This window comes from Tenrec ecaudatus, chromosome 8, assembly GCF_050624435.1.
Source record: "Tenrec ecaudatus isolate mTenEca1 chromosome 8, mTenEca1.hap1, whole genome shotgun sequence".
Lineage (NCBI taxonomy): Eukaryota > Metazoa > Chordata > Mammalia > Afrosoricida > Tenrecidae > Tenrec > Tenrec ecaudatus.
In genome coordinates this window covers 24,798,010-24,823,728 of record NC_134537.1, presented here as the reverse complement: position 1 = coordinate 24,823,728, position 25,719 = coordinate 24,798,010, and the positions used below count along the sequence as shown (strand labels likewise).

Below are 25,719 nucleotides of genomic sequence, written 5' to 3'. Positions count from 1 at the left end.
ATATTAGCCCATATGTCCAATACCAATCTATAAAGTCCTCTTCACGCTCATGAAACATGTGCAATGACGCTGAATGCAGGAAGATCACAGGCCAGTGGGTGGGAAGTCTTGTGGATCCAGTGGCGTTGTAAGCATCTCAGCGCTGGCAGGGGTCTGTCTCCACATGTAGCTCCATGTATCTTATCAACAGCAATGTTTCCCCAGAAATAAGCATGTATCTCACCTCCAGAGAGCTATTTATCTCCTTAGCACATCCAATTGAGGTCATCAAGCTGCAACCTGATCTACAGGCTAAACTCCACTCCTTTACTCATAAGTCTAGAATTGAAACAGATTGTGTAACAATCACACACAGCATCTACATTTTCCCACTTTTCTAACTTCCATGTGCCTACAGGGAGGAAGGATAGCGCCAAAGGCCTTCTGCCCCAAAGAAGCAACCTCTGAGCACCTGTGACAGCATTGCGCACACTCCAGCTGTCCATCATGCTCCCCAAAAGGCTTTCACCTACTCTGATGGAATCAAACCTCACAATAATCCTGGAAGGTTCTACAGTGCCAGTCTCCTCCTTTACCCATTCAGACGCATGTGCGTCTAGCCAGCCCATATCAATGGAACACATCCTATATATAGGCACTTATAGAGTTTTGTTTTGTTTTCAAAAAGGTTGTTCTTAAACATTCAGCCTACTTTTCATTTAGTGGGAGAGACGGCCAATCAACAACTAACCCAATAAATAAACATACAAGATAGGGCTGATATTCTGTCGGGTCACACAATCAGACCAGGCTAGTCATCCTGCATGGCATCTCTAGTTATAAATTGGGATTAGTGCACTGGAGAAACCGAGTGGTGACGTGTGCGGCCAGTGGCATATTTACATACGGAGAACAGAGAAGGCAGCCCGAGGGGAGAGCAGGCTTTCAGGCTGAAACAAAGCACCTGAACAGCCACAGCAGTTCTGAGTTCCTTTTCGTTCCAATGAGAAAAAGATGAGGCTATCTGGGCCTATGAAGACTGGAATCGCCAATGGCAGTTGTGTTTGTTTTTTGTGAGGGGGTGAGTTTTTTCTTGTCGGAAAAGGGCTAGGTTACTCAAGAGTTTAATCAGAAAAGAAAAGGGGGAAAAAAGGAACCAGTTAATAATTAGAAAAACAACTGGCAGGCAGATTTTTTTTTTCTCAAGATAATAAATATTATGAAGAAATGAATCTCCCAGGGGCTTAAGTGGAGAGCAAATGCCTTGAGAATGATTGGGGCAGGGAATGTATGGATGTGCTTTATACAATTGATGTATGTATATGTTTGGATGGTGATAAGAGTTGTATGAGTCCCTAATAAAATGTAAAAAAAGAAAAGAGGAGAAAAAAATGATTAGGGCAAAGACTGTACAGATGTGCTTTATACAATTGATGTATGTATATGTATGAACTGTGATAAGAATTGTATGAGCCCCAATAAATTGTTAAAATTAAAAAAAATGTACTACAGAGTTGGCCACCAACCTAAAATAAAACAAATGTGAATTAAGTGTTTAAAAAAAAAAAGAAATGAATCTCCCATCATTGGAGGTAAACAGGCACAGATTGCACCAGCGCATGCGAAAGAGCCTCCGTGGACCATTTCCGGATCGCTGATATGAATTAGGGTCTGATTAGGCAGTGGTTCTCAACCTTCCTAATGCCATGACCCTTTCATGCAGTTCCTCATGTTGTCGTGACCGCCCCCAAATACAAAATTATTTTTGTTGCTATTTCATCACTGTCATTTTGCTGCTGTGATGAATCGGGCAACCCAGGTGAAAGGGTTGTTCGACCCCCAAAGGGGTCACGACCCACAGGTTGAGAACCGCTGGATTAGAGGTTAGCCTAATGTGTGTTTGATTTTACAGAAACTATACATGTCTGTGTGACTTGTGCTACTTGATTCTATGGAAACTGCAAACGCCTACATGACTCGTGATACCTGGGTTCCATCGGGTCCTTGTTAACAGAATTCACAGGGAAGGTGGGGCTGGAAGAGGCATGGCCACTCGGAGGCCCAGGGAGGCACAATCACTTTGGAGCGTGTTAGTGCCGCTGTGTACGCAGAACCTGGGAAGCACACGCATGCTTGCAATGCAGCGGGGGCTCAGCCCCGTAAAACACACGTGGCGGCAACAATTGTGGTAGGCTCTGAGGCTATGGCCCCACTGTTCAATCTTGATGAATTCCCCCAGAATCTCTATCTCTGCCTTTTGATTGGGTTTGTTTACTTGTTTTAAAATGAACAACGATGTAGAAGGTTTGAAGGCGTGCATGCAATGCTCAACGCTGTTGTTTCCTGGTTTGCAGTCATTTTGCAGGATGGCAGCCAAGTAAATGCAAAACCATTTCCAGAAACGGGAGATGATCGTGAACCCACAACCGCAGCCGCCGTCCAGGCCAGGTTTGCCCTGCTGCCGTCCACTAGCCGAGCGCCTCCCAACACTGTCGCAGCAAGAGCAGCCGGGACCCCCCCTGCCTCCGCTTCCAAGTCTGAGAACCCGGCAGCCCGTCCACTCAAGACTCCGGCCCCACCCACGTCAGCAGCTACAGACTTCTCATCCGCCAGCCCATCAATCTACACCCTCTTCACAGCCCAGGTCCCAAGTAACACCTCACAGTTGATTCCTCCCGTTACCGTTACCGAAGCTACCATCCGCCCCAGTGCAAGTCCTCAGTCCCAGCCACCCACCTCCCCTCCTCCCACCCATACAGCTGTGATCAGCCCAGCCACCATGAGCCACAGCCCTGAGGGAACCACCCACACCAGGAACCAAACCACGCAGGCATGCAATCGCACAACCAGTCCGACACCCTCTCAACCCACCCATGTCCCAGGTACAACCACAGGTACCCACAGTGCCACCCCAACAGCATCCCCAACCCCATCAGCTCCTACGCCTACCCTGACACCACAGCCATCGCCAGCCCAGACCGGAATCTATGAAGTCCTCAACGGCAGCAGGCTCTGTATCAAAGCAGAGCTGGGCCTTCAGCTGAGTGTTCAGGACAAGGAGATGGTGAGTGGGGCCCACTAACTTCAGGAAGTGTGAGTGGAGCTGGCCGTGCCAAGAATGTCCTTCCTGGTCTTCAGAGGAAACCAGGAGCTGTGTGCTCAGCTTTCCCCAAGGATGCTCAGTTACACAGTGGATCTGTTTGAGGGGCTTTGGAAAGCTCATGGGAAGATGGAATTTAGAAAATAGTGGGATCTTCTCACGTTTTGAAGCTCCCCCCTCATCCATAGAAAATGGGAACTGATTGAAAGTATGTGGGGGCAATAGATAGAGACACAATCCGTGCTGCTAGTCAGTCACCCTGGGTGGTGGTGGTCAGTGTCAGTCCCAGGCAGGTCTGACCCATCGCATGCATGACTCCCATCAGGAAGGTTTGGATTAGATGACTCTGTATGCCCAGTCATGCTGCCTGGGTGGTCCAAATAGTGAATGGACGGGGCTGCGAAAAGAAAGATCTGTGTGGCGGGAACAGGTGTGAATCCATCCAGGGGTTCCGCAGAAGAGAAGTCTGGTGTTCTGTCTCCCAAAAGGTGAGCCAGAGAAAGGCTTGGGAGCATAGGTCTACTCTGAAGGTCTGCGGGTCTGCAGAAGTCAGTCAGCTCCATAGAAGCCACTGGCTGGTTGGCTAGTTCCTGCCACCCGAGACGAGGGGGGCGGGGCGCGTGATACATCAATGGCTGTGACATCAGTGTGGAACATCTAGATGAACAAGAAAGTCTGGGGGTGGGGTTCCCTTTATTTGGTTTCCCCAAGGCATCACCATAAAAACAGTACATCCTTTTCTTTGGGGGAACACAGTACAATGATCTCGACTCAACCTTGCAAGTCCAAGTTTTTATTTTAGATCAAACCAAACCAAACTCAAGGCCATCAAATCCACTCTGTAGGACAGGGTAGGACTGCCCCTGTGAGTTTCAGAGACCGTAACCCTTGATGGAAAGAGAAAGTCTCATCTTTCTCCCGAGGAGCTGGCTGGTGGTTTCAAACTACTGAAACCAACACATAATTCCTGCATCAGACAGAAGCCCATTAAATAGCGAACCCCATCCTACAGAGCCTTTCAACACACCCCAGTTTCCAAAATGTCAATTCCGCGCAGCCTGCCATGGCCACTCATGTCAACTCCACACATCACAGAGAACTGAGCGCCACAGGGGTTCTTGATGCCTTGAATCTGTATGGAAGGAAGATCACCAGACCCCAGGGTGAGTTCAAACCCCCCACCTTTCGGCTAGCAGTCAAGTGCAGGTACATTCCTACTGTAGATTACCTATCAAGAAGCATCTCTCAAGGCTCCTCTAACATGTCTATGGAATATACTGCTTGGAAATGAGACGTGTCCCGGGGAGTCCGCTGCTCTCACTGAGCAGGAGTTCCTGCCCGGCCTGTGCTTCACACTCCCGGCTCCATCTCCGGCTCAGGAAGCTGATGGATCTTCTTTGTTTTAGGCTCTTTCACCGCAGAAGTACTTCAACATCAACCCCAATGTGACCCATGCCTCTGGGAACTGCGGCTTCCGGAAATCCAACCTCCTCTTGAATTTCCAAGGCGGATTTGTGAATATCTCGTTTACCAAGGTGAGTTCTGAGCGCTCCAGCGGGCTCTGGGACCCCTCATTGTCTCCTTTCCCCCCCGGGGCCAGTGGTGCAATCCAACCCCAACCCTTGAGTGTAAGTCCCAGGGGAAGTTAGCCTCCACCCTCAGAGAGCTCCACTGATAAGGATAAGGGCCCGGGGGCTGGAGAGGGGAAGTTTCAACATTCTATGTTTGTCTTCTTCCCTCCTCAGCCTCTTAGGGGGTGCGACTTGGCCTCTGGGGAGTCCAGCCATTGGCACCCTTGGCAAGCCACCTCCAAAGGAGGAAGTTCTACAGAGGAGTGCCCCCCACCCCCCGTGGGAATTCCCAGGGGAGGCAGGAACATTTTAAGATCAAAGCGAAGTGTCACGAAGGGTTTTTTCCAACCATTGCTGCCCAGATTCAGGGACTAACCAGATGCTGGGTTTTCCAGACCACATCGTGGAGGAGGGTTGGCAAAGACGTCAAATTCAATGAAGGTGGACGTTGGTGACAGAGACTTGGCTGCAGACTTGTCACTTATTTTCTCTGTGATGTGGGCAGGCAGGGGTTTTATTTTGTCGTTTATAAATGGGGCAAGTGGGGAGAGGAATTTGAGATCACTGCTGCAAAGTGCGTGTCCGGGGCATGAGGAACTTTGGACCCTCAGGAACCAGCAGCTGTGCTTACAGGAATTGGGATGGAAACGTGTTGGAGAGAGGATCCAGAGAGATGGAATTTCCTGGAGTGGTGGCCTTCCAATAGGTAGAGAATGAGCCAGGGAGGAGGCTGTGAGAAGACATCTACAGCGGTTGTCTGACCTGGGAGCCCTGAAATTAAAGAAACTGTATTGTAACAGAAAAACAAGCCCAGCAGACCTGAGGGCCGGCAGGATGAACTCTCCGAAATCATGCTTACTACCTCAGGCTACTTTGGATCCTAACTTCCGTACCTGTAAATCATTAACACCTCTTTACCAGGGCTTTCAGGCACACCAGTGGCACTTTGGGTTAGTCATTGGACAGCTAACTGCAAGGCTGTTGGTTCAAACCCACGGGTCATTCCACAAGAGAAAGATGAGACTGCTATCATAACCCTATCTAGGATCTATGGGAGCTGGAATCTGCTCCATGTCAATGCTTTTTGGTGCCGGTTTTGTGTTTTGTTTTGGTCTGTAGCAGGACTTTCAGGAGCTCTGGTGGAACAGCGGTTAAAGTGTCTGTGGTTTGAACCCATAAAGAGCAGTAGCCTTGAAACCCACTGTGCTCTGAGGTCGTGGGGAGGTGGAATGACCTTGACAGCCCTGGTGAACAGGACCGTGGGGAGATTAGGAACGGCGCGCGTATAAACTGTGTAGCTCAGTGCTGCATTCACAGCAACGCCCGGGAAAGGGCACGGCTATTGCTGTCACTACATTGATCACAAAGGCTTTATCCTTCTTATTGTCCTCTATAAGGTAGAGATGCTTATGTGAGATTAGGGTTCCTTTCTGCTCCTGTGAGGCTCTTCCCATCTCAGAAGCCAGATGGTCACGTTCTTCTCTGTCCTAGTGGGTCACTTTGAGTTGAAATCAACTCGGTGGAAGTGAGGCATTTTATATAGCTAGGTATAAAGTTATAGTATATAATATTATATATATATATATATATATATATATATATATATATATAAGTTACCAAGAATAAAACAAGTCACTTCAGCAAAATGGCGGAAGGAAAGTATGTTTACTCCTCATGGGGGTTTGATTCCATCACCCCACCCCACCCTGTAACTGGAGAGCACTGGACCCCACTTGTCCACCTCCTCCCCTCCACTCTCTCATCCCTCACCTTGATGTCCCTCTGTAGCACACTGCTCTCTCTGCAGCCGGGCCTTAAGCAGAACTGCAACCAGACACTTCTAACCAGACACCTGCTAACCTCTCTTTTTAAGGATCCCTGGTGGCATCGTGGTGAACACATTAGGCTGCTGACCACAAGGTTAGCAGTTCAAACCACCCGCTGCTCCACTGGAGAAAGATGGACTTCATATTCTCATACACAGTACCATCTCTGAAACCCACGGGGGCAGTTCTAGCCTGATCTGTAGGGTTACAAAGGAGTTGGCAACGATTAAGTAGTAACCTCTCTCTTTGCTACTTTCCTTGGTCTCCTTTTGCCCCCAGGCCCTGCCTGTTGAATGCCGTCAGGCTAAACGCTGATCAAACTCTACCCCTGTATTGACTGTCTCTAGGCTCCAGATAACCCCCCCTCCAGGGGGGGGGGAGGCAGAAAATGAGTGCCCGGGTAGAGCTAGAAGCACCAGCAGATCCTGTCTCCCTCCACCTACCTGCAGAAGGGCACACCCTCAGTCTTTGGCCAAAGGGCTCCGTAGTGGCTTTGCCTGCATCTCCCCACCAAACTCACTTTACTCATCCCATTAACTCACCGCCATCGAGTCAATGTCCACTCACCGTGACCCTCAAGGGCAGGGCAGAACTGCCGCTGTGGGTTCCCAAGACTGCAAGGCTTTCTGGGAACAGGAAGCCCCTTCTCTCTCCCACGGAGCAGCTGGGGGTTCCAACTGCTGGCCTTGCCGTTAGCTGCGTCCCACTCTCCAGCACAAATGAATGGCCCCAAGCAGTCCTGCACCTAATTCGCAAAAGCAGGGTCCACAAACTCAAAGGAACGAAGCCCTTAAAGGGAGAAGCCTACCATGTCCCTTTTCCCATGTCTGATGAAGGCATTTGGACAAGGAAATGTTCCTTTCCCCCCATAAAATCCTGGGTCAGGGTGAGAAGCGGCAACGGACAAAGCCTCAGTCTCGAGGGGACATGTCCAGTCAGATGTCTGTCACTGGTGACACCCGGTGGGGCAGGGGCTGCTGGAGAGCCTGCAGCTCTCAGTCCTTAGAACAGATGTCAAATATTGGCCCCTTCTCCTCCCTCAGCCAGTGACCAGGGGCCCGTGTGGCTGGTTCTTCAGTGGTCAAGCGAAGGCAGAATTCTGGGTCTTTGCACAAAAGAACACGAGGTTTCAGTGCCCACATTTTTTTTCAATCCGAACTTCTTGCCAGCCAAGCATGACACAGTTGGAGGCCACACTGGGCCCGTGGGCTTCGGTGCTGTGACTTCCCCTTAGTAAGTGGAATGCATCTGAGCAGGAAAGCCTGCTAGGGGTCTCCAAAAGACAGACCCTCTCCACAACTCAACTTGTCAGACACTGCTAGTCTAGAGTTGTGTTTCTCAACAACACAGGGGTGCTGTTTGGGGCAAGATCATTGGCTGCAGGGAGGTCCTGTACCTTGTAGGATGTTTAGCAGCAGGTCTAGCCTCTGCCTACTAGCCACCAGTAGCAGACACACACATCCTCACACATACACCACCACCCCACCCACCGACTGTGACAACCAAAATGTCTCCAGACATTGCCCAATGTTCTCTGAAAATCACATCTAGTTGAGCATCACTGCTCTAGAGAAAAGGGGGGCCTGGGGAAATAGAAGTTGGTGTGGGTCACGGTGGAACATGGATGAATGACTAGTGAGACACAGCCGTAGATGCTAAAGGGACGCTTCTTAGAAGGCCTGCCTGGCTGCATTCAGCCAATTTAGCACTAAGAATGTCCTGAGCACTGACATGGTCCCCAGCATTGGACTAGGCCAGCGGTTCTCAGCCTGTGGGTCAATCGACCCTCTCACAGTAGCAAAATGACAGTTAGGAAGTAGCGACGAAAATAACTTAATGGCTGGGGCGGTCACCACAACATGAGAAACTGTGTGAAAGTGTTGTGGCATGAGGAAGGTTGAGAGCCACTGCCCTAGGCCTTATGGGAAGAAATAAAAGACATAGATGCTACAGTCAGAAGTTTCAAAATGTGTGCAATGATTTGTTATTTTAAAAAGGGAAATATGACCAAGGCAGAGTGGGATGGTGGGGTGTCAAGGAAAAACATCTGCCTCCTGAGATCTCTCTTGGCCCAGTTGTTTAGTAGAGACTTAAAGGGTCCGTTTCACGCTCTCTGGAGCCTCAGTTTCCTCTTCTCTGAAGTGGAGTCAGCTGGCATCTGTTTGACCAGGCTGCCGCTGTGCCCATGACTGCCCTGGCGCTCGGGGAGTGTGGGGTCTGGCTGGCCCATCAAGGGGGCCTGGGGGCTGGGGGGTGGGGAAGGTGGGGGAGCGGGTTCCTCTCTCGTTTCCCTCCAGTTTCCTTTTTTTGAAGAACTGAAAGCCTTTCTGTGCCATTTGATTAGCTTTGCACCTTGAGGGGCTTCTAGGCCCCGCCCCCACAGCTGCCCCCTTAGCTCCTGCTCTCGCCCTTGGCCCTTGAAGAGTCTCTTTTCCTGCCACAGGCAGGCAGCCCGGGGCCTCTGGGTCAGCCTGGGGGACAGGAGGAGAGTCGAAGCCCCTGGGGAGAGGGCAGGCCTGCGCCAGGTAGGGTATGTGCGTGCTGAGATTTTGAAGTCTGGAGCAGCCAAGGTTAGGATTAATCACGAAAAATGTTCTGTGTACAAAGAAGAGAAAAGAAAAAAACAAAAAACCTGCTGGGCGTGAAGGCAGAATCCACATCCTGAACAGCTGTGACCACGACCTTCCCACGGCTGGTGGAAGTTGAAGGAGGGCCCTAGGGCTAGACGGAGGTTGGGTCTTATGGTCCGCTGGTTCTGAATCCCCTGTGTAAAGGTGGGCTTGCCCGGAACTCTTCGTTCCCTACAGAGGAGGCTAGGGCCCTTGCAGAAGTAGGGCTCTTGGATGAGGTGTTGCAGGGCCCCATAGATGCCAGCTCTGAGGTCAGCCTCCACTAGCTGAGTCACGAGGTGGGACTTTTGCAAGTGGTCAGTTAGTTAGCACGGACACGGTGTCCTGGCCCCGGCCTGCGCTGGGCGCTGACGTTCTGTGGGCAGCTATGTTAGCTGGCCGCACCCAGCCCCCTCCAGCACTGCTCGTGGGATTTTCACATGGTCTTCAAGGCTCTGTCACGGGAGAGATTTGTTCCTCTCCACCCCAAGGCTCGAATGAGAAAGAGACAGGGCAGAGGACAAGCCGCTGTGTCATGGGGGCCAGGCACTTTCCCTGGGGGGTCCCTCCCGTCAACCGGACCCGTGCTTGAAATCTCCCACCACCGCCCAGCGGAGGTTCCAGCTGTTTCTGTCATCGGTTGTGCTAAGTCCATATATCTTGTTTGCTCCTCTTTCCGTGGTAGCACTGATCACCAGAGTGTGAGTGGGAAGCCCTTCGAGAAATTCAAAGCACCCTTTCCTTCAGCCACAGGGAAGGTGGGGATTCCAGGAGGCCGCCCACCAGACTCAGGGCTCAGGCCCATTAATCTGAGCGACTTGCGCACACCCAACCCTGCTCAAGTCAGTGACCTGCTGTCATTCCCTGTGGGGGGCCCATCTAACCTTCCTGGAGACATGAACCCCCTAATGTGTCTAGAGCATTTGACACCTGCCCAGGAAAATGCAGTCGATTTGCATACATTTCCCCCCAGAGGGTTCATGGATACAACTCCCCCCCATACTTGAGATTGAGTGGTCATCGGGTTAAGAATTGCTGCCCTAAGATATCAGTCTATACCCCCAACCCCCAGACCTTCCACTCCCAGTGGCACAACCTGAAGTTTTCAAATTGTACCGGCGGGCATTGAATTTCAGGTTCTGGAAATGCTTGTGTAGTTAAGACCCTTCTTGGGTGCAGGACCAAGTCCTTGCTCATTCTTTACTGACTGTGCGGTATGTTGACTTCTTCTTTGACATTTTCCAACCCATCTGCAGCTTAGTGCCAACATGCACCCAGGCCCCCAAGTCAAGAGTTTAATAGCTTCCCCAAAGAAAGCTTGTATGCCGGGAGCGGGCCCACAGGTTAACACGGCGCTGTTTTTACAGGATGAAAACTCCTATTACATCAGTGGAATGGGGGCCTCCCTGACCGTCTCAAATCCAGGTCAGTGTGTACAGAATGACTTTTCCATGGAGGGTGGCACCACTTCTCTGGTGAGAACATTTTATTTTTCTCTTGGTTTTTGTTCTATGGACACTTTCCTCTTCACCCCTACCTTTAAGACTTTTAAGGAAAAAGGAACCAGCTCTTCGGGGACTTGACTAGATCTTTGCTCACCTGCCCATGAAGGACGTTGGGCTAGTGATGCACCAATCAGGAGTTCCCATGGCAAATGTTCGCGGTAGGATCTTAGGCAAATGTTTTCAGCTCTCTGACTCCCCGTTTCCCCCACTGCAAAATGAAGACAACGGTACACATCACAAAGATTGCAATGAGCATGAAGGTGAACCTGCCTGCAGAGCACTTGCACACTGCCAGCCCCCGGCCAGCATCCCCCTGAGACCCAAGCAGATGCACTACGAAAGGGCAGGGCAGGAGGGCGGTTCCAGGCTCCCCTCCGACAGTGTGGACATCCTTGGAGCATCAGGTCCACGCATTCACTGGGGCCCACAGGTTGGTTCCCCACTCCTCCGTGTGCTGGCGAGGAAAATTACACCTGCATGTTCTTAAAGGAGCACTGCCACTTCGAGGAGGCTGATATTAAACCAAGGTCATGGAATGGACGTGTCAAATCAGAATGTCAGCGTGTTGTTGCCTTGAGGAGCGTAGTGAGTTACACTTTGGGTCGCTAACTGCAAGGTCAACAATTGGGCTCCAGCAGTCACGTCAAGCTAGAAAGATGAGGCGCTCTGCACCCTTAAAGATTTACAATCTCAGAAAACCAAAGACACAGTTGTACTCTGCCCTATAAGATCACAACGAGTTGGAATGGATTCCCAGTTGGGCAGTGTGCCACTTTATCATGTGACCACTTCATATTGTGAATGTCAAGATCCTAATCACTTGGGATCTCTGGGTAGTGGATCCATTTTCTCCCGTTCAGACGCCAAATTCTAATCAGAAAGGCGCTTGATCAGTATGGAATTGGAGCAAATGGAGTTAATTATATGGTTAAAATGTTTAGTCACCATTTGCCTTTAGGCATCCACCTCCTTGAAAAGGGTGTGTCCTAGGCTTGGGGGCTGCCGACTACAAGGACTGCGGTTCAAACCCATCTGATGCTCTGTGGGAGAAAGATGAGGCTGTCTGCTCCTTTTTACTGTTGCAGAAACCTTAAGGGGCAGTGCCACTCCACCCTATGGGGTCACCCTGGGTCAGGATCAACTTGATGGTAGTGGGTTTATCATACAATAGGGCCAGTCTCAGAGAAGAGGCCTCCCTCCTCAGACACGCTCAGGTGAACAGAGAGGTGTCCCTCTCCCTTCAAACTGTTTCCATGGGCGGACACAACAACCCTGTTACTGATAGGCGTATGTCTTCCACTCACTCTATTAATATATGCAGTCTAGTGTTGTGTAAATGCTCCTTTGATGACTCTGCACGTCATTTCGCTGGCTCAGGAAGGCCTCGTGGGCTGCTTCTCTTATTTCGGGAGTGTCTCTGGCACCTCCATACTGCCCAGGTATTGACAACACGTCCCACCACCTCTGTCCTCGGGGGTTAAAAGTAACTGTTGCAAACACTTCCCAGATTCCTCACTCCCATGTCATCTGTCACATTCCAACTTCCAGAACACATCCCTCTGTAAAACAGCACACACACCAAAGTCCCTACCTAGCAGGTGGGTGATGGCTCACGAGGAGAAGGCACCAGAGACCCCAGAGAACCAAGTCTGAAGGAAGATCATTTCCCCCTACCTGGGCAGTCCAGCGGCAGCTGGGTCTCAGTGGGGATAGCCCAGAATTCTTACAGACCTGTCTCCTGCCTTTGCCTTTTTTAGCGAGAACGTATCAAGGCATGCAAAGTACAATGGTGTGGTTTGAGGCCATGGTGGGCCATTCCTTCAAGTGTGTGAGTGAACAGAGCATTAAGCTGTCCCCTCTCCTGCAACTGAAAACCATGAATGTCCAGCTCCAAGCCTTTGATTTTGAAGCAGACAGCTTTGGAAACGGTAAGTTCCAGGTTCATCCTATTAAAGGCATGAACCTCAGGGAGCAGCCATGGGTGGGGTGGGGTGGGGTGGGGATGTAAGCCTCCACAGAAGCTGCCAAAGGCGTCCAAGTTCCACGAGCTTGCATTAATTGTCCACAGAGCTCTTGGGGCTGAGCGCCTCTCACACACCACCCCCTCCTGCCTTTTCCCCAGCGACGCCAAGACCCCTGAGCCCACTCGTGCCCACTGACTTCGGGCCATATTCTGGCTCAGACAAACTCATTCAGCACTGACAAACAGTGGCACTGGTTTTCCCCTTGTCTGGCCCCAACACCCACGCTTACTCATTTAGACACCCGCTCATTCAGTCGAAGCAGAAAGCACCAACCCTAGCCCCCTCTTCCCAACTTGGACATGGTGTTACATCCTGGTGACTGCAGGTGTGCTTAGAGAATGATTTAAAGATCGTGTGTATTCGTGGCTTCTAAATGAAACATCCCAGAAGGGATCCTCTTCCAGGGACCGAGGGAGAGGAGAGCAATAGTTTGAGGAAGAAATAAGGTCTGTTGGATCCCTTGCTTCAATTATAAGCTCTTTGCTGTGATCAGTTCTAGTTCCCATTCGGCTTCTGCCTTGGGGTCTGCCCACCATCCATACTGATGGACTGACCCCTGACGGGGGAGGAGACAAGTCTAGGAAATGGGCAAGAGGCAGACAGGGTGACTTTCCAGAAAGCACTTTGCCCCCTGCCAGGAAAAGAAAGTGTTACAGGGGCTCAATGTCCATTTCTAAAGTAGCGCCCTCAGGAATACCTCTCAAGAGTCAGCAGCTCTAGATGGAGCTGGGAGTACAGCCACACAGTAAGTTTCTATCAAGCAGATCTGATCTCGATTTTGGATTTCCAGAGCCTTGAAGTTACAGCCTTATTATTATAGCTTTTCAGTATAGCCGGAAAGCAGAAATTCTGACGCAGTTGGTGGAAACCCGCTGGCAGAGGAGGCATCGGGTAGTTCTTGCCGCGGGAGTCTGCGTTGCTGTAGGTTTTGTCTGAGGCTCTTCCAATCTCTGCATTCGGTTTGGCTCTTTTCCGCAGCGCTAGGAGGTATGTGGAAATGTGCTAGGTGGTCTTGCCCGCATGCTGTCATGTGATCTCAAACCTCAAACCAAAAAAAGTGGGGGGGGGAGGGGTTTCTTTTTAAAGAATCATTTATGAAGGTTTGAAAAATCTCTATAATCCTGTGATGCTTTCCTCCTCGAAACTGGTATGTGACGTGGAAAAGTCTTCATGACAGCGACTGGAAATAAAACTTTTCAGCAGCTCCAACCTGGCCTCCGGTTAGCAGAGCTCACAGGGAGAGGGAGAAAAGCAATCTTTTAAATTTTTCTTTAAAAATTAAAAAAAAATTTTTTTTTCTAAAATGACCATCCACTGGCTAGTTCCCCAAGTGGGAAACTTTAGCAGTAGCCTTCCCATCTCTCTCATACAAACATATCATCTCTCTCGTACAAACGGTCACAGAGCCCTGCCCTCCTGCCTTCCAAATACTTCTTATTGGCACCACTGCGATGGTCTCAGGCCAGCCCCAGAGCCCCAGGCTGTGGCTTCAGAGTCACGAAAGAAGCTCCAAGCTCAACATGATGCCATTCAGTTCCCAGCACTGTCAACCAGGGAGTGAGCAGCCCTGGTGGCGCAGAGGTTAAGAGCTCAACTGCGAACCGAAAGGGCTGCTGTTCGGACCCACTAGTCACTCGTGGCTGTCAGCTTCAGTGACTGTGCCAGTCATGGAAACCCTATGGGGCAGTTCTACCCTGTCCTAGAGATTGGCTAGCTAGAGTAAAGACGGCCTGAATGGTACCCAAGGACAACTAGAGGTGGGGAAAGAGCGAGTTTATGTTTAAAAGCTAGCGAATCCAGCTTCAAAAGACACTTGTCCGTGCAAAGGACCGTGGGAGCTGGGGGGAAAGTATATTAACAGGGTGGGAGGTGGGGGTCAGAGGAGGCCTGGCCAGTAGGTGACATTTGGACAGCATCTTGAAGAAGTGGAGAAGAAGCCAGCAAGGGTACGCGCACAGCTTCGGAAGAGAGAGAGCGTGGTCCTCCCAAACCATCGGCGCCTGATTCTCCCCCTCTCCGCACTTGCTTCCTACCATCCTGCAGGGAGTTTCCCCAGCCCCACCATACGAGGGTCTGCTGAGCAGCCATTGAGCAGGCATAGATTTGGGGCACCTAGCTCCTGTGTGTCAGCTGACACAGGTGCCTGTACCCAGAGGTGAGAATCGAGGCTGTAGGGCTTCAGAGCCAGGACCCTCTGGACCAGGCCAAAGCAAACACAGAGTCGCGGAGTTGATTCCTACCCACGGCAACGCCGTGTGTCACAGCAGAGCATTCCTTGAATAGAGAAAGGAGTCTCCCTGGAACACTGGTTAAGTGCTCGCTGCTAACCCACCAAAAAGTGGGTGGCTTCAACCAGCAGCTCTGAAGGACAAAAGACCTCACAGTTTGCTCCCATCAAGAGGACCAGTCTGGAAAGCCCTGTGGGCAATTCTCCCATGGGGCCACTCGACAGTCCCCAACCGCAACCATCTTTTCAGATGCAGTTCTTGGGCAAGGCCCCTGCACAGGGCTGAACCACTACCCTTCTGCCTGCTAATTGAGTCCAAACTATTTGTACCAGCCAGGGACCATTTTAGGCCAAGCCAGTGTTTCTCCAAGTGAGACCTGCCCCCAAACGGATCAGAATCACCTGCCCCCAACCCCCACCCCTCTGAATCATCCGCTCTAGGCCCCAGGGCCTGGAATCTGCCTGTGACTCCATTCCCCCAAGTGATTACAAGCACTGTGGTTTCAGATCTCAGCCCAGTGTGGAAGCAGCAGGGGCTCCCCCAGTTCCCTCTCTTCTTCAGTCTCCTGTCTGGGTAGCTGAGGCAGAAAGGCCTGGGGTCACGTGCCCGTGTCCGTGACCAGGCTGTAATTCCCACCCCTCTGACTTCCATTGCAGCGGAGGAATGTTACAGTGACAGAAGCCGGAGAGAAATCCCCGTGGCCGTGGGCCTGAGTGTCACCGGACTGCTTGTTGTTTTGCTAACCGCATGCCTGGTGGCCAGAAAGAGACCCAGTAGAGGATACGAACGCATGTAAAGCCCCGCCTTCTTCAAACCTGCAAAGTCCCTGAAACCAAACCCATTGCTGCGGAGTCCATTCTTACTCCTCACAGCCTTGCAGGACAGACTAGAACAGCTGCCCCCGGTTACTAACCTGCAAATCTTCATGAAAGCTGACGGCCACCTCTTTCTCCCATAGAGCCGCTGGTGGGTTTGAATGGCTGCTTGGCAGCCGAGCCCTCGGTTACTGGCCATCAAAGGCTCCAGTCATGCAGTTGAGGCTTTGGGAAGTCTGGCTTTGCATCTGCCTCCTGAAGCGAAGGGATGGATTTACCTAGCTCCCTGTCTCAATCCGATTACAAAACCTACCGTTCCACCAAAGGGCCATCAGAAGGCTAGCTAAAGGGTGACCCCACCCCATTTCCTTCTGCCATCAGCAGGCCGTGTCCAGTGGGGTGACATTCAGCCTTCCACACCTGCTTGCAGCAGGCTGGCTGTGAGACACAGGGAGCAAGAGGCAGGTGCGCAGCGCGCTGGGGGTGCTAGTCAGGAGGAAAGCAAAGGCCGAAGAGAGATTTGCCTAGAAGGCATTTTGTCTGGAATGTCACAGCCTTTTCTAGTACAGTTTAAGAACCTCAGTCCCCATGACTGAAAGAGGAAAAAAAATGTCTACATAGATTCTAATGTGATTTCAAACTCCGGAGTTTTGCCCAAATGATGATAGACTTAAATGACAAATAAGCTTACTATTTTTTAAAGGCATATTTTAAGCAACTGCTTTACATCATTAGTGAGGATTTTGAAAACTTCCCAATGACTCCATTTTTTCCAATGTTAACAATCCAAAAAAAGTTAAAGCTTCAAACACTGCGGTGAAGAGCACTTCAGTGCATACACTGACCTAAACGACAGAGCAGAGCCAGTCCCAGGGTGTCTGTCACTCTCTTTATGGGAGCAGACTGCCTCGCATTTCTCCTGCAGAGCAGCTGGTAGGTTTGAACTGGCAGACTTGAGGTTCACAGCCCAATTCTTAACCCACTACCCCACCAGGACTCCTTGTTTCCCTGCTCCGTACTTACCAAAGAAGTCTCTGATTTCACCTTCCTTTGTTCTCAGCTATGTTACCACTGTCCCTCTTTCATCTCTATTTTTTCTGTCCTTAGACAGGTTCTGCGCTGTCCCCACACATTTATCAGATCCACTCGTTGACTGTGTGGTCGTTGGGGGAGGGGCAACGTATAAAAACAATCCCACCGACAAACTGGAGGAGGTAGACCTACCCGCGTAAATGACCCCTTTTCTTTCATTCGAGAACATGTACCAAACACAAACAAACACACAGGATATGACCAATTGGGAGGGATTGATACGTGGAAGGAAAAGAAAAAGTCTATCAGAACGTGGCTCTAAACGGTTGTCTATGGTTTCCTATGACACTGGTTAAATATTTCAGAGAAAGCGAGTCTTGGACTCTTGGCTGTTTTAGCTGCTATTCTTGGCAAGAAGTCTCCTTGTTGGTCTCCATTTTCTAGGGAAATCATACATTCTGTCTGTCAGGCAGTGACGTGGGCAGCAGCCCTAGAACCGCTTCAAACTTAGGGAATTGACTGGCTTTCCCTCGGTTAGTTGAAGTCTCTGCCCTGTGTTGGAAGGGAGCGGTGGGAAGGGTGCAGGCAGCTTTGAGAGTCCCTGAAGTCCTGAGTGTGTGGGGGAGCCCGCTCTCCCTGTAGAACAGAAGAATGCTTATTAACCCCCCCCCCCTCCCCGCGGATTTCACATGGGGGCCAGGGCATAGCTTTCAGAAGCCTCTTTCCAATCTTTGCCCTCAAGAAGGCATCCAAAAATAGGCCACGCCAGGCTCCGGGGTCACGCTCTGGATCAAGGGTACTTGGAAAGCTCTCTCCTGCTGAGCACAAGCTGTTTATTCACCAGGCCACTGACCTTCCTGTAAAGCGAACGGACCTGTGGCTACGGGAGGGAGATGTGTCCTTCAGCAGATGGAAATGCGATGGGGGATTTCACAGCGAGAGGGGAGGGGTAAGGCCATCCCCAGGAGCCAGTGGGACTGAGGAAGGTCCCTGAGGGCCAAGGCAGGACAGGACTTTCCAGCGGCTGGGTTCTTCGGGAACAGAGCCCTAAGGCTTTAACGTACCTGGGGGGCAGGTGGGGGGTGAGCAATTGAAAACTTTACTGTTTGTGCCCCCCCCCCAACCCACCCCCGTCTCCAGGGACTCCTCAGAGAGCTAAAACCAGTCACTTAAATGCCATCTTCCTTTCTACCACCTGAGGGAGTATTTTTGCTGAACCCCGTGAATATTCCTTGGCTGTAGAATGGATTTCAGCCCATAGCAACCCTGTAAGAAAGAGCACTGCTCTTGAGTGTCTCCAAAGCTGACATCTTCACGGAAGCAGACGGCCACCTCTCTCCCCTGTGGGACCGACATGAGCTCACTCAGCCCCTGAGCTGACCGTGTGCGACACCACTCCTGGTATCTTTTATCCCTCCAGCCCCACTCCCATGCCAGTTGTCTTTGAAATCTACTTGAATTAAGGTTCTATTAATCAGGAAGCGCAGCACCTTCCTCAGGCAGTAAATCAATGCTCAGGTGTGTTACGGATTCTCCGTCCTGTTACTTTCTGGAGGGTTGGTGGCTCGGGCGGCAGTGCTGGGTGGGAAAAGCACAGGGATCAGGGCTGGGCCTGGAAGTGGGCCCTCTGCCTCCAGGATTTCTTTCTGGGTGACCGCCAGGCCTTTCTGCTCCAGCGCCTTGGGAGGATTGCAGACAGGCAAGCAGAGGGCATCATGCCTGGAGCCCGGCTGCTGCTGGTGGTCCTCTCTGAGCTACGGGCCCCTGTGAGGGACCCCCCTGAGGTCCTGCAGGGCTTTCTCTGATCCTGCTGGTTTCGGTTGCCCGTGGCCATTAGCCCTTCTGCTACAAGCTCACCCAACTGGTTCCAACTCCGTTTCCCCCTCTGCTGAAGCTGGAGAACCCTGGATTTCACCCTCTCAGCAGCATCCTGACTAGAATTCCTTAGCAATAGTGGGACAGTTTGTTGCCCACTAGAAGGCTTACCCTCCTGGTGACCCTGCGTGTGTCAGAGTCGGACCTAATATGCACAGGGCTGTCGGGCTGCTTTTCAGTAGGTGATCCAAAGGCCTTTCTTCTCACCATCAACCTTTAAGTGACTCCGTGCTAGCGAGTGGGTGCTGACTCAGGCGACCCAGTGGGACAGATTAGAACTGCCCCCGAGCCTGGATCTCCTTCCTGGAGCAGAAGAGTAGAAAGTCTCATCTTTCCCTCACAGAGCCCCCGGTGGCTTCGAACCCACGATCTGGCAGCACAACATGAAACCACTACACAGGCAGGACTCCTTCCTTTGGAATTAGCTGAAAATGTTCACCAACCCAACCCACTGCTGTGGGGGCTCCTGCTCCCTGGCGTGAAGGCCGTGCTGACCTGGAGGTTAACAGCCCCGGCTCACAGGGAGTGCTCTGTTCTCGGGGCTCATGGGCTTCTGGTTTCTGGAGCTATAAACCTTGACCTTGGCAGACAGCCTGAACTCTCTCCTCCCTGGCTTCCTGTGTATCTCTACAGAAGATACTTCTGTGTGTGTTCATGGCTTGGACTGTGTGCCTTTCACTTCCTTGGTCTTAGGGAACTGCCAAATGTTTATTGGAGGGAATTAATTCCTCCAGTTCCATTTTCTTTCTTTTTTAAGGGAATTAAAAAAATTTAATTCAAGGAAAATTTAATCCAGCCATGGAAATAAAATAGCACACACCGCACTGTTTTAATAAAAATATTACTACTTCCTTTCCTTTTCAGTGACTTATCATAAGGCAATGTGTCTGAAATGATGTTTGCTCAGGTTAGCAAATGATCGTTTCAGGCGGGGTAATCTCTAGGGTGACTGCTTTTTTCTTTTCTGTGTGTACATTTCTCAATTATTTTCACGGTTTATAAGGAATGGATAACAATTTTTTAAAATAGCCTTATTTTGCTGTAAGCTTGTACACGGGTGTACACACTCACGTACACACACAGAGGGAACAAACACCTGAATAGGTTCACGGTAACTAACTGGGATGGTAGGAATGTATTCTTAGTAGATCAGATTCTTATTTGAGGATGTAGCTTTTGGCATTTGAAGACGATTTAAACAACCCTGAATTGAATCATTAAAAAAAAAAAAGAGGCTTAGAAACTAAATCCTAAAAAACTCGTCAGAAAGTCAATCTCGCCCGCCCTCCGCTGTTACCCAATCCTTCCCGAGCTGCTGACCCACCTTCGTAGAGGACCCTGCTGTTTGCATTCACGAACACCACTGTGCCCTGCACTTCACAGTTCCCAGGGAACTTCCAGGGCACCACACTGACCTTTACCACGTTCTTTTGAATGCCCGCCTTGTGTTCGTGTGCTTGTTTCTTGTCTGAATGTGTCACTGAAACTTCCCAAGGAGCTCTGTTGGCACAGTGGTTGGAGACCGCCAGCTGGTTCATGGAGCGCCACGTGGCATTTGCTTCTGTAAAGCATTGGAGGCCCCAGGGCGGTGGCATTACTAGAGGGTTGCATGGGTGTCAGAGAGAGCGGCATAAGAACAATTGTCTACAAAATTGTTGTGCAGTGTTTCAGCAGAAATGTACTGCAATATATATATCCCTGTCAATGATAATAAGATACCACGTATACTCATTTATACTCCAAGTTTTTCAGCACATTTTTAATGCCGTTTTGGTAGTAAAATGAGGTGTCTCAGCTGATATTTGGGTCGGCTTATACTTGAATGTATAAGGTAGATGTTTATGATATGCCTAGCTTACACGTATCAATATATCTACAAGGTGGAAACTCTATGCTAATGTGCTTTTTGAACCTTCAAATATGCTCAGAACAGGGCTGTTTCTACTCCCCACTTACAGTGATGCTCAGAATCACATGGTTTTGTCTGCACACACTACTGGTGTTTTGGGGATTTGAAAAAATCATTTTATTAGAGACTCATACAACTCTTATCACAATCCATACATACATACAATTATGTAAAGCACTTTTGTACATTCATTGCCCTCATCGTTCTCAAAATATTTGCTCTCCACTTAAGCTCCTGGCCTCAGCTCATTTTTCCCCTCCCTCCCTACTGTTGGCATTTTTATAGTCATTGATTTTGTCCAGGTTTCTGGTGCCTTAGTGACAATACTTTGGAAATCTGTTTTTGTGAACCAGTATCAGTAACTTGTTTTTGGTGAATGGAGAAGTTATTAAAGGAAAAGCAGGATAAGGTTTTTAAAAGACTTGTGCTCAGTTACTAATAACGCTGTAATGGATAATGTAATTCAACCTATGTGTGAATCTGGGTACTTTAAAGAAAGAAATTCACAGAAACTCATGTATAAGACAGAGTTTTATATAAAGGGTAAGTGCGCATCAAGAAAACATCCCAACCCAGTGCTGCCCAAGCCCACAAGTCCAACACCAACCCACAAAGTCCTCCTCCATCTCACAAAACACACACAATGATGCTGACTGTGGGAGGAAAGCCCAGTCAGTGAATGCGTAAGCATCTCAGTGCTGGCAGAGGTCTGCACACGGCTGCTCCAGCACCAGGGCTGCATCAGTGTAGGTCTATGTGGCTTCTCCTTGGGGATGTCTTGCAGGAAGTGAGCCTTGCAAGCTGAAACAGGGAACTGCTAAGGCAGCTGCACCCTGGTGCGACTATCACAAAGCAAGAGACCAGAGAACTAGAAAGGCGAGGCTCACCAAGCCATTTATCCCTCCGTCCTTCAATTAACCCCACATGTGTTTATAAGCCAGGTTGGCACAATAAACGAACTAACTCGACCTTGAAAGATTTTATAAAGCAATTTTGCTCTTAGTTTCTATACAATCTAAAAGATATTACATGTAAGCTTTTTGAAACTATATCATGTATCATTCTGTGATTAAAATTGATGATAAAAGTTACTACGTATTCTGCATGTTCTGGTAAGGCGGAGGGCCCTGGCAGGGAGGGGTGACACTGTGGGAGTTCATTTTTGTGGGTGACACCCTTCTAGAGATGCCACTGTCCTAGTGGTCACTCCCGTCCTGTGGGCTCTCTGTGAGCCAGAATTGACTCTCAACCAAAGGGTATTTAATCGATTACCAAATTTCGCTCTGATGAAAAGAATACTGTTGTAAAATAGCTTTTTGTCCTTATATATCTTTTGTATAATTTCTTAGTGATGAAGTTGCTGCTTTGATTGGTATGCACTTTACACTTTGTTCTTAAATTTGGGGGCTAGTTTTTCAACCTGTGTTAATTTCTTAACTAATTAAAGTTCTTTTTATCTAATCTATAAATATAAATACCTAAACTTCCCTGCACTCCAAAAGACCTCACAGGGAAAAACAAGATGATTTTCTTGCCTTTAAAAGACAATATGCTTTTAAGTACTTTTAACAAGGTATTCTGGTAGCCACGATCATTTCCACACACCCGCACAAGTTCATCAATCTATTCCTTAAGTTATCTGTCTCAGACTTCCCCCTATGGCAGATAAGAATCGAACACCCCTATCACAATGGCTGGAGCCTTGGTGGTGTAGTAGGTTGCGTGTTAAACTGCTAACCGTAAGATCAACGGTTCAAAACCACTAGCCACTCTGCAGAAGAAAGATGAAGTTTTCTTGGAAACTGGTCAGGGACAGTTCTTCTCTGTCCGATAGGGTCAGCAGGAGGCAGCTGGCAGCATGGTTTTGGTTTTCACAACAGCTGGGGTTTTCTGGAAGCAGATGTCCCGCCTGTCTTCTGGGTGCCTCAAGGTGCCTCTGGGTGAACTGAAGCCCTCAGTCAGCAACGAGCACTTCGCTTGCACCACTCAGAGACTCACACCAGCCCTTTTCTGGTGACTCCACTACTTTTGTTAAAATCAATCAATAATAATCTAATTGTTGTCAATGTCAACCCAAGCAGTTAATTTCTTATACGGATTCTCCTTCTACCTCCTTCATTGTCATTCCATCTCTCCCGGCCCTTCTCTGATCTTTTTTACTGGATTTGGGGTGTACAGAATTGGGTTGATAGTGATCCTTGCTTAAGGAAATGATTTCAGTATTGATTCATACAAGGATCTCGTGTCCATTTTCCTAAGGTCCATGAACAACACATAGAGAGAGCTCCTCTTACTGATCTTTTCTCCCAAACACTTCCGTGACATTGAACGTGGTATCAAAGCTTCCTGTATCCCAAGGTCCCTCGGTCCTTCTCCAGTCAAATAGATTAGTCACTGGCCAAATCCGTTATAGTTTACATGAATTAAATAAGTAGTCCCTAATGTCATCATAAGGGAAGGGGGCTAAAAAAAAAAACCCAAACCCCCAATTTGACAAGTTTGCAAGCTCCCATAAATAATTGGGTCTATTTTAGAATATTCTTAGCTCACCAAAAGCAACAAAAGAAAATGATAAGAGTGAGAAAAATGCTGTATAAATTAGTGAAATATCACATGCTTCCAAGAGATCCCATATAATGTGGTATGTCCAACAGTCTGGTTTGTGAGCTCACCGTCCCCTGTGGGGGGCCTCCGTGGAAGGACTGCTTGCTCTGGGCAGGAGCTGGGGGAGCGTTTGTTGACTGTCTATTGAATACTAGGTGTAGAAGCTGAAAATGGAGACCCTGGAGGCCCGAGTGCTGGACCCTGACCAACAGGGTTTTCTAGGGAAAAGACCCACATTCAAGTCTATTTCACAGGAAGACCTCAATGTGTCCAGTGGGTCCAAGGGAACTTATCCAGATGAAGGAGACAATCTGCATGAGCTCTGCACATGGCCCATTAGAAAGCATGGAAAACACAGGAAGTCATGGCAATATCGTGGAGGCAGACCAAGCCATCCCTGTCCAAGGCAGGGCTGTGGAAGCAGGGAAGGGACCATGAATAGGATGCTAGACTGTTGCAGATGGACAAGCTTCCAGGACTGGTTCTGCCTCCCCAGCCAGCAGCAGCACCACCTCCTTGGTTGGGGCATGACCATGATGTGTGGTCCTTAGACTCCAATTTCCATTACGGGCATGCCCAGGCAAGTCTTTCAGGGAGAGATTGCCCTTCTCGGGGCTGACAAGGGGAATTGTGATCTACTTGCAAACATTTTCTCCCTGAAGGCAAAACTTATTATTACATCGCAGGTTAATAGAATGAACTCACAGGAGGCTGAATTTAATTCAAGATTCAAAATGGAGGTAGGGCTCCCCCGGTAAATCGCATAGCCTTTGGTGAGCCAAGGACTCAGAACATAAGCTCGAATACGTCGTTCAAACCCACTGGGAGGCTTCTCAAAGGTAAGGCCTGGCGATCTTCTTTCGAAAGTGCTGGAAACTGGAAACCCTCTGGGGGCAGGTCTTCTCTGTCACGTGGGGTCACAAGTATGTCTTGGCAACTAGCAACCACAGCCACACCAGAGGAAAGTTGTCTTACTTAATCTGCCAACGAGCCTATCTGTGATCTGCTTCGGGATAAATAAAGGAATTTCCAGGTTAAATAATGTCCCAAAGTCACACAGCTAGATCAAAGTAGAATTAAAACTCACGTCCAGATTTGCTTAACTCCAAAGCTTGTGTTCTTCCCAGACTGGCCTGCTTTCCGGTCTGTCACCAACCCCCTTACCCGCTCCCTCTGTCCTGTTTTCTCTCTAGTGGACGAGTGTCCCTCTGACTACACCATCGTGCTTCCTGTGATCGGCACCGTGATACTGGGTCTCTGTGCTGTGGGGTTGATTGTCTACGGAATCCGCCTAAGTCGCAAATCATCCGGATACCAGAGAATCTGATTGGTGCCCAGGGGAAACGAAGTCTTGGTGTTCGGAGAATTCTTTCCATCGCTCTCAGACGCTGGGGATGTCACTTGAAGTGCGAGCTCTTCCAGCCGTGTGACCACGCTCCTGCATAACAACAGAGTCCAAGCAGCGTATCCCTTTCTGTGCCCTTTCTGGACGTTTTATGAAAGTAACTTTAGTGAGTTGGGTAAGGGATTGTTCTGGTTTCCTTCAGAATATTCCGGCCGTTCATCGTGGCCTAAGGTCTGTGGGCACGATCTATGTAAAGTATCATATGTTGATGGTCATTAATATTACCTGTGCTTGCCTTGCTGGTTTGAGCTGACCTTTGGCTTTCTCAGCATATGTTGATGCTTTGTAACTCACACCCTGCTGACTCTTAGTGACCCCCAGTGGGTTTCTAAAATGGTAACTGCATGGAGTAGAAAGCCCAGCCTTTCTCCTCAGGAGCTGCTTGGGGCTTTGAACTGCTGACTGTGCATATCTCAGCCAAACAAGACACCACTCTGACACCATGACAGTGCTTTATGCAAGGTTCGTCCACCTGGTGATACAATGCCTTGTCTACTTTTATTTTTTCAAAGTCCTCAGAAATAGCCCAACATAGCACAGGATGGCATACATATATATATATATATATATATATATATATATATATATATATATATATATATATTTAATGTGGAACCAGCAAGCAGAGCAGTGTGCATTTGGTATCTTGACTGCTGTTCTAGAATCACTATAGATGGTGGACTTTATGACTGCAATCGCAGGCTTCAATAACGAGCAAGAAACAATGCTCAAAAAATGAAAACTTCACTGCCACCAAGTCCTTTTCAACTCACAGCAGCCCCAGGGGACAGGTGGAACTGTCCCCAGGGGGCTCTGAGACGGTAACTCTCCCTGGGAGTAGAAAACCTCATCTTTCTCCAGAGGAGCTGTTGGTGATTTCAAACTGCTGACCTTGCGCTTCACAGCCCAATGCGTAACCACTACGCTGCCAGGGACAGTGCGGGTGGCCCTGATTTCTTGAACACCAGGTGGTTGGCTAAACAGTTTATTTACATGCCACCTAATTCTCACAATTTATAAACGAGTCAACTCAGGCGTAAGGCTTTTGAACCACTCCGTGCCACTCAGCCCAGGGATGGGAACACCGGAATGCAAATTCACATTGGTCAGCTTTAAGGCCCTGGACATCTCTCCACAGCTCAAAACACAAAACAAAATCAAAACAAATCCAGGGAGTCAGATCCTGACCCAAAGGGAGACTCTGGGGTAGGGTAGAACTGCCCCTTTGTGTTTATGA

The 25,719-nt window shown here is 49.3% G+C and overlaps 1 protein-coding gene across 1 annotated transcript; it reads left to right on the top strand.

The window, feature by feature from the left end:
* The first annotated feature begins 2,302 nt into the window (after positions 1-2,302).
* LAMP3 (lysosomal associated membrane protein 3) lies at positions 2,303-25,022 on the top strand. The gene is made up of 5 exons (XM_075555867.1): positions 2,303-3,043; positions 4,486-4,614; positions 10,453-10,510; positions 12,348-12,518; positions 24,271-25,022. Exons 1-5 carry the CDS (start codon positions 2,303-2,305, stop codon positions 24,402-24,404), a joined length of 1,233 nt encoding a protein of 410 aa, XP_075411982.1. The 3' UTR covers positions 24,405-25,022.
* The last annotated feature ends 697 nt before the right edge of the window (positions 25,023-25,719 follow it).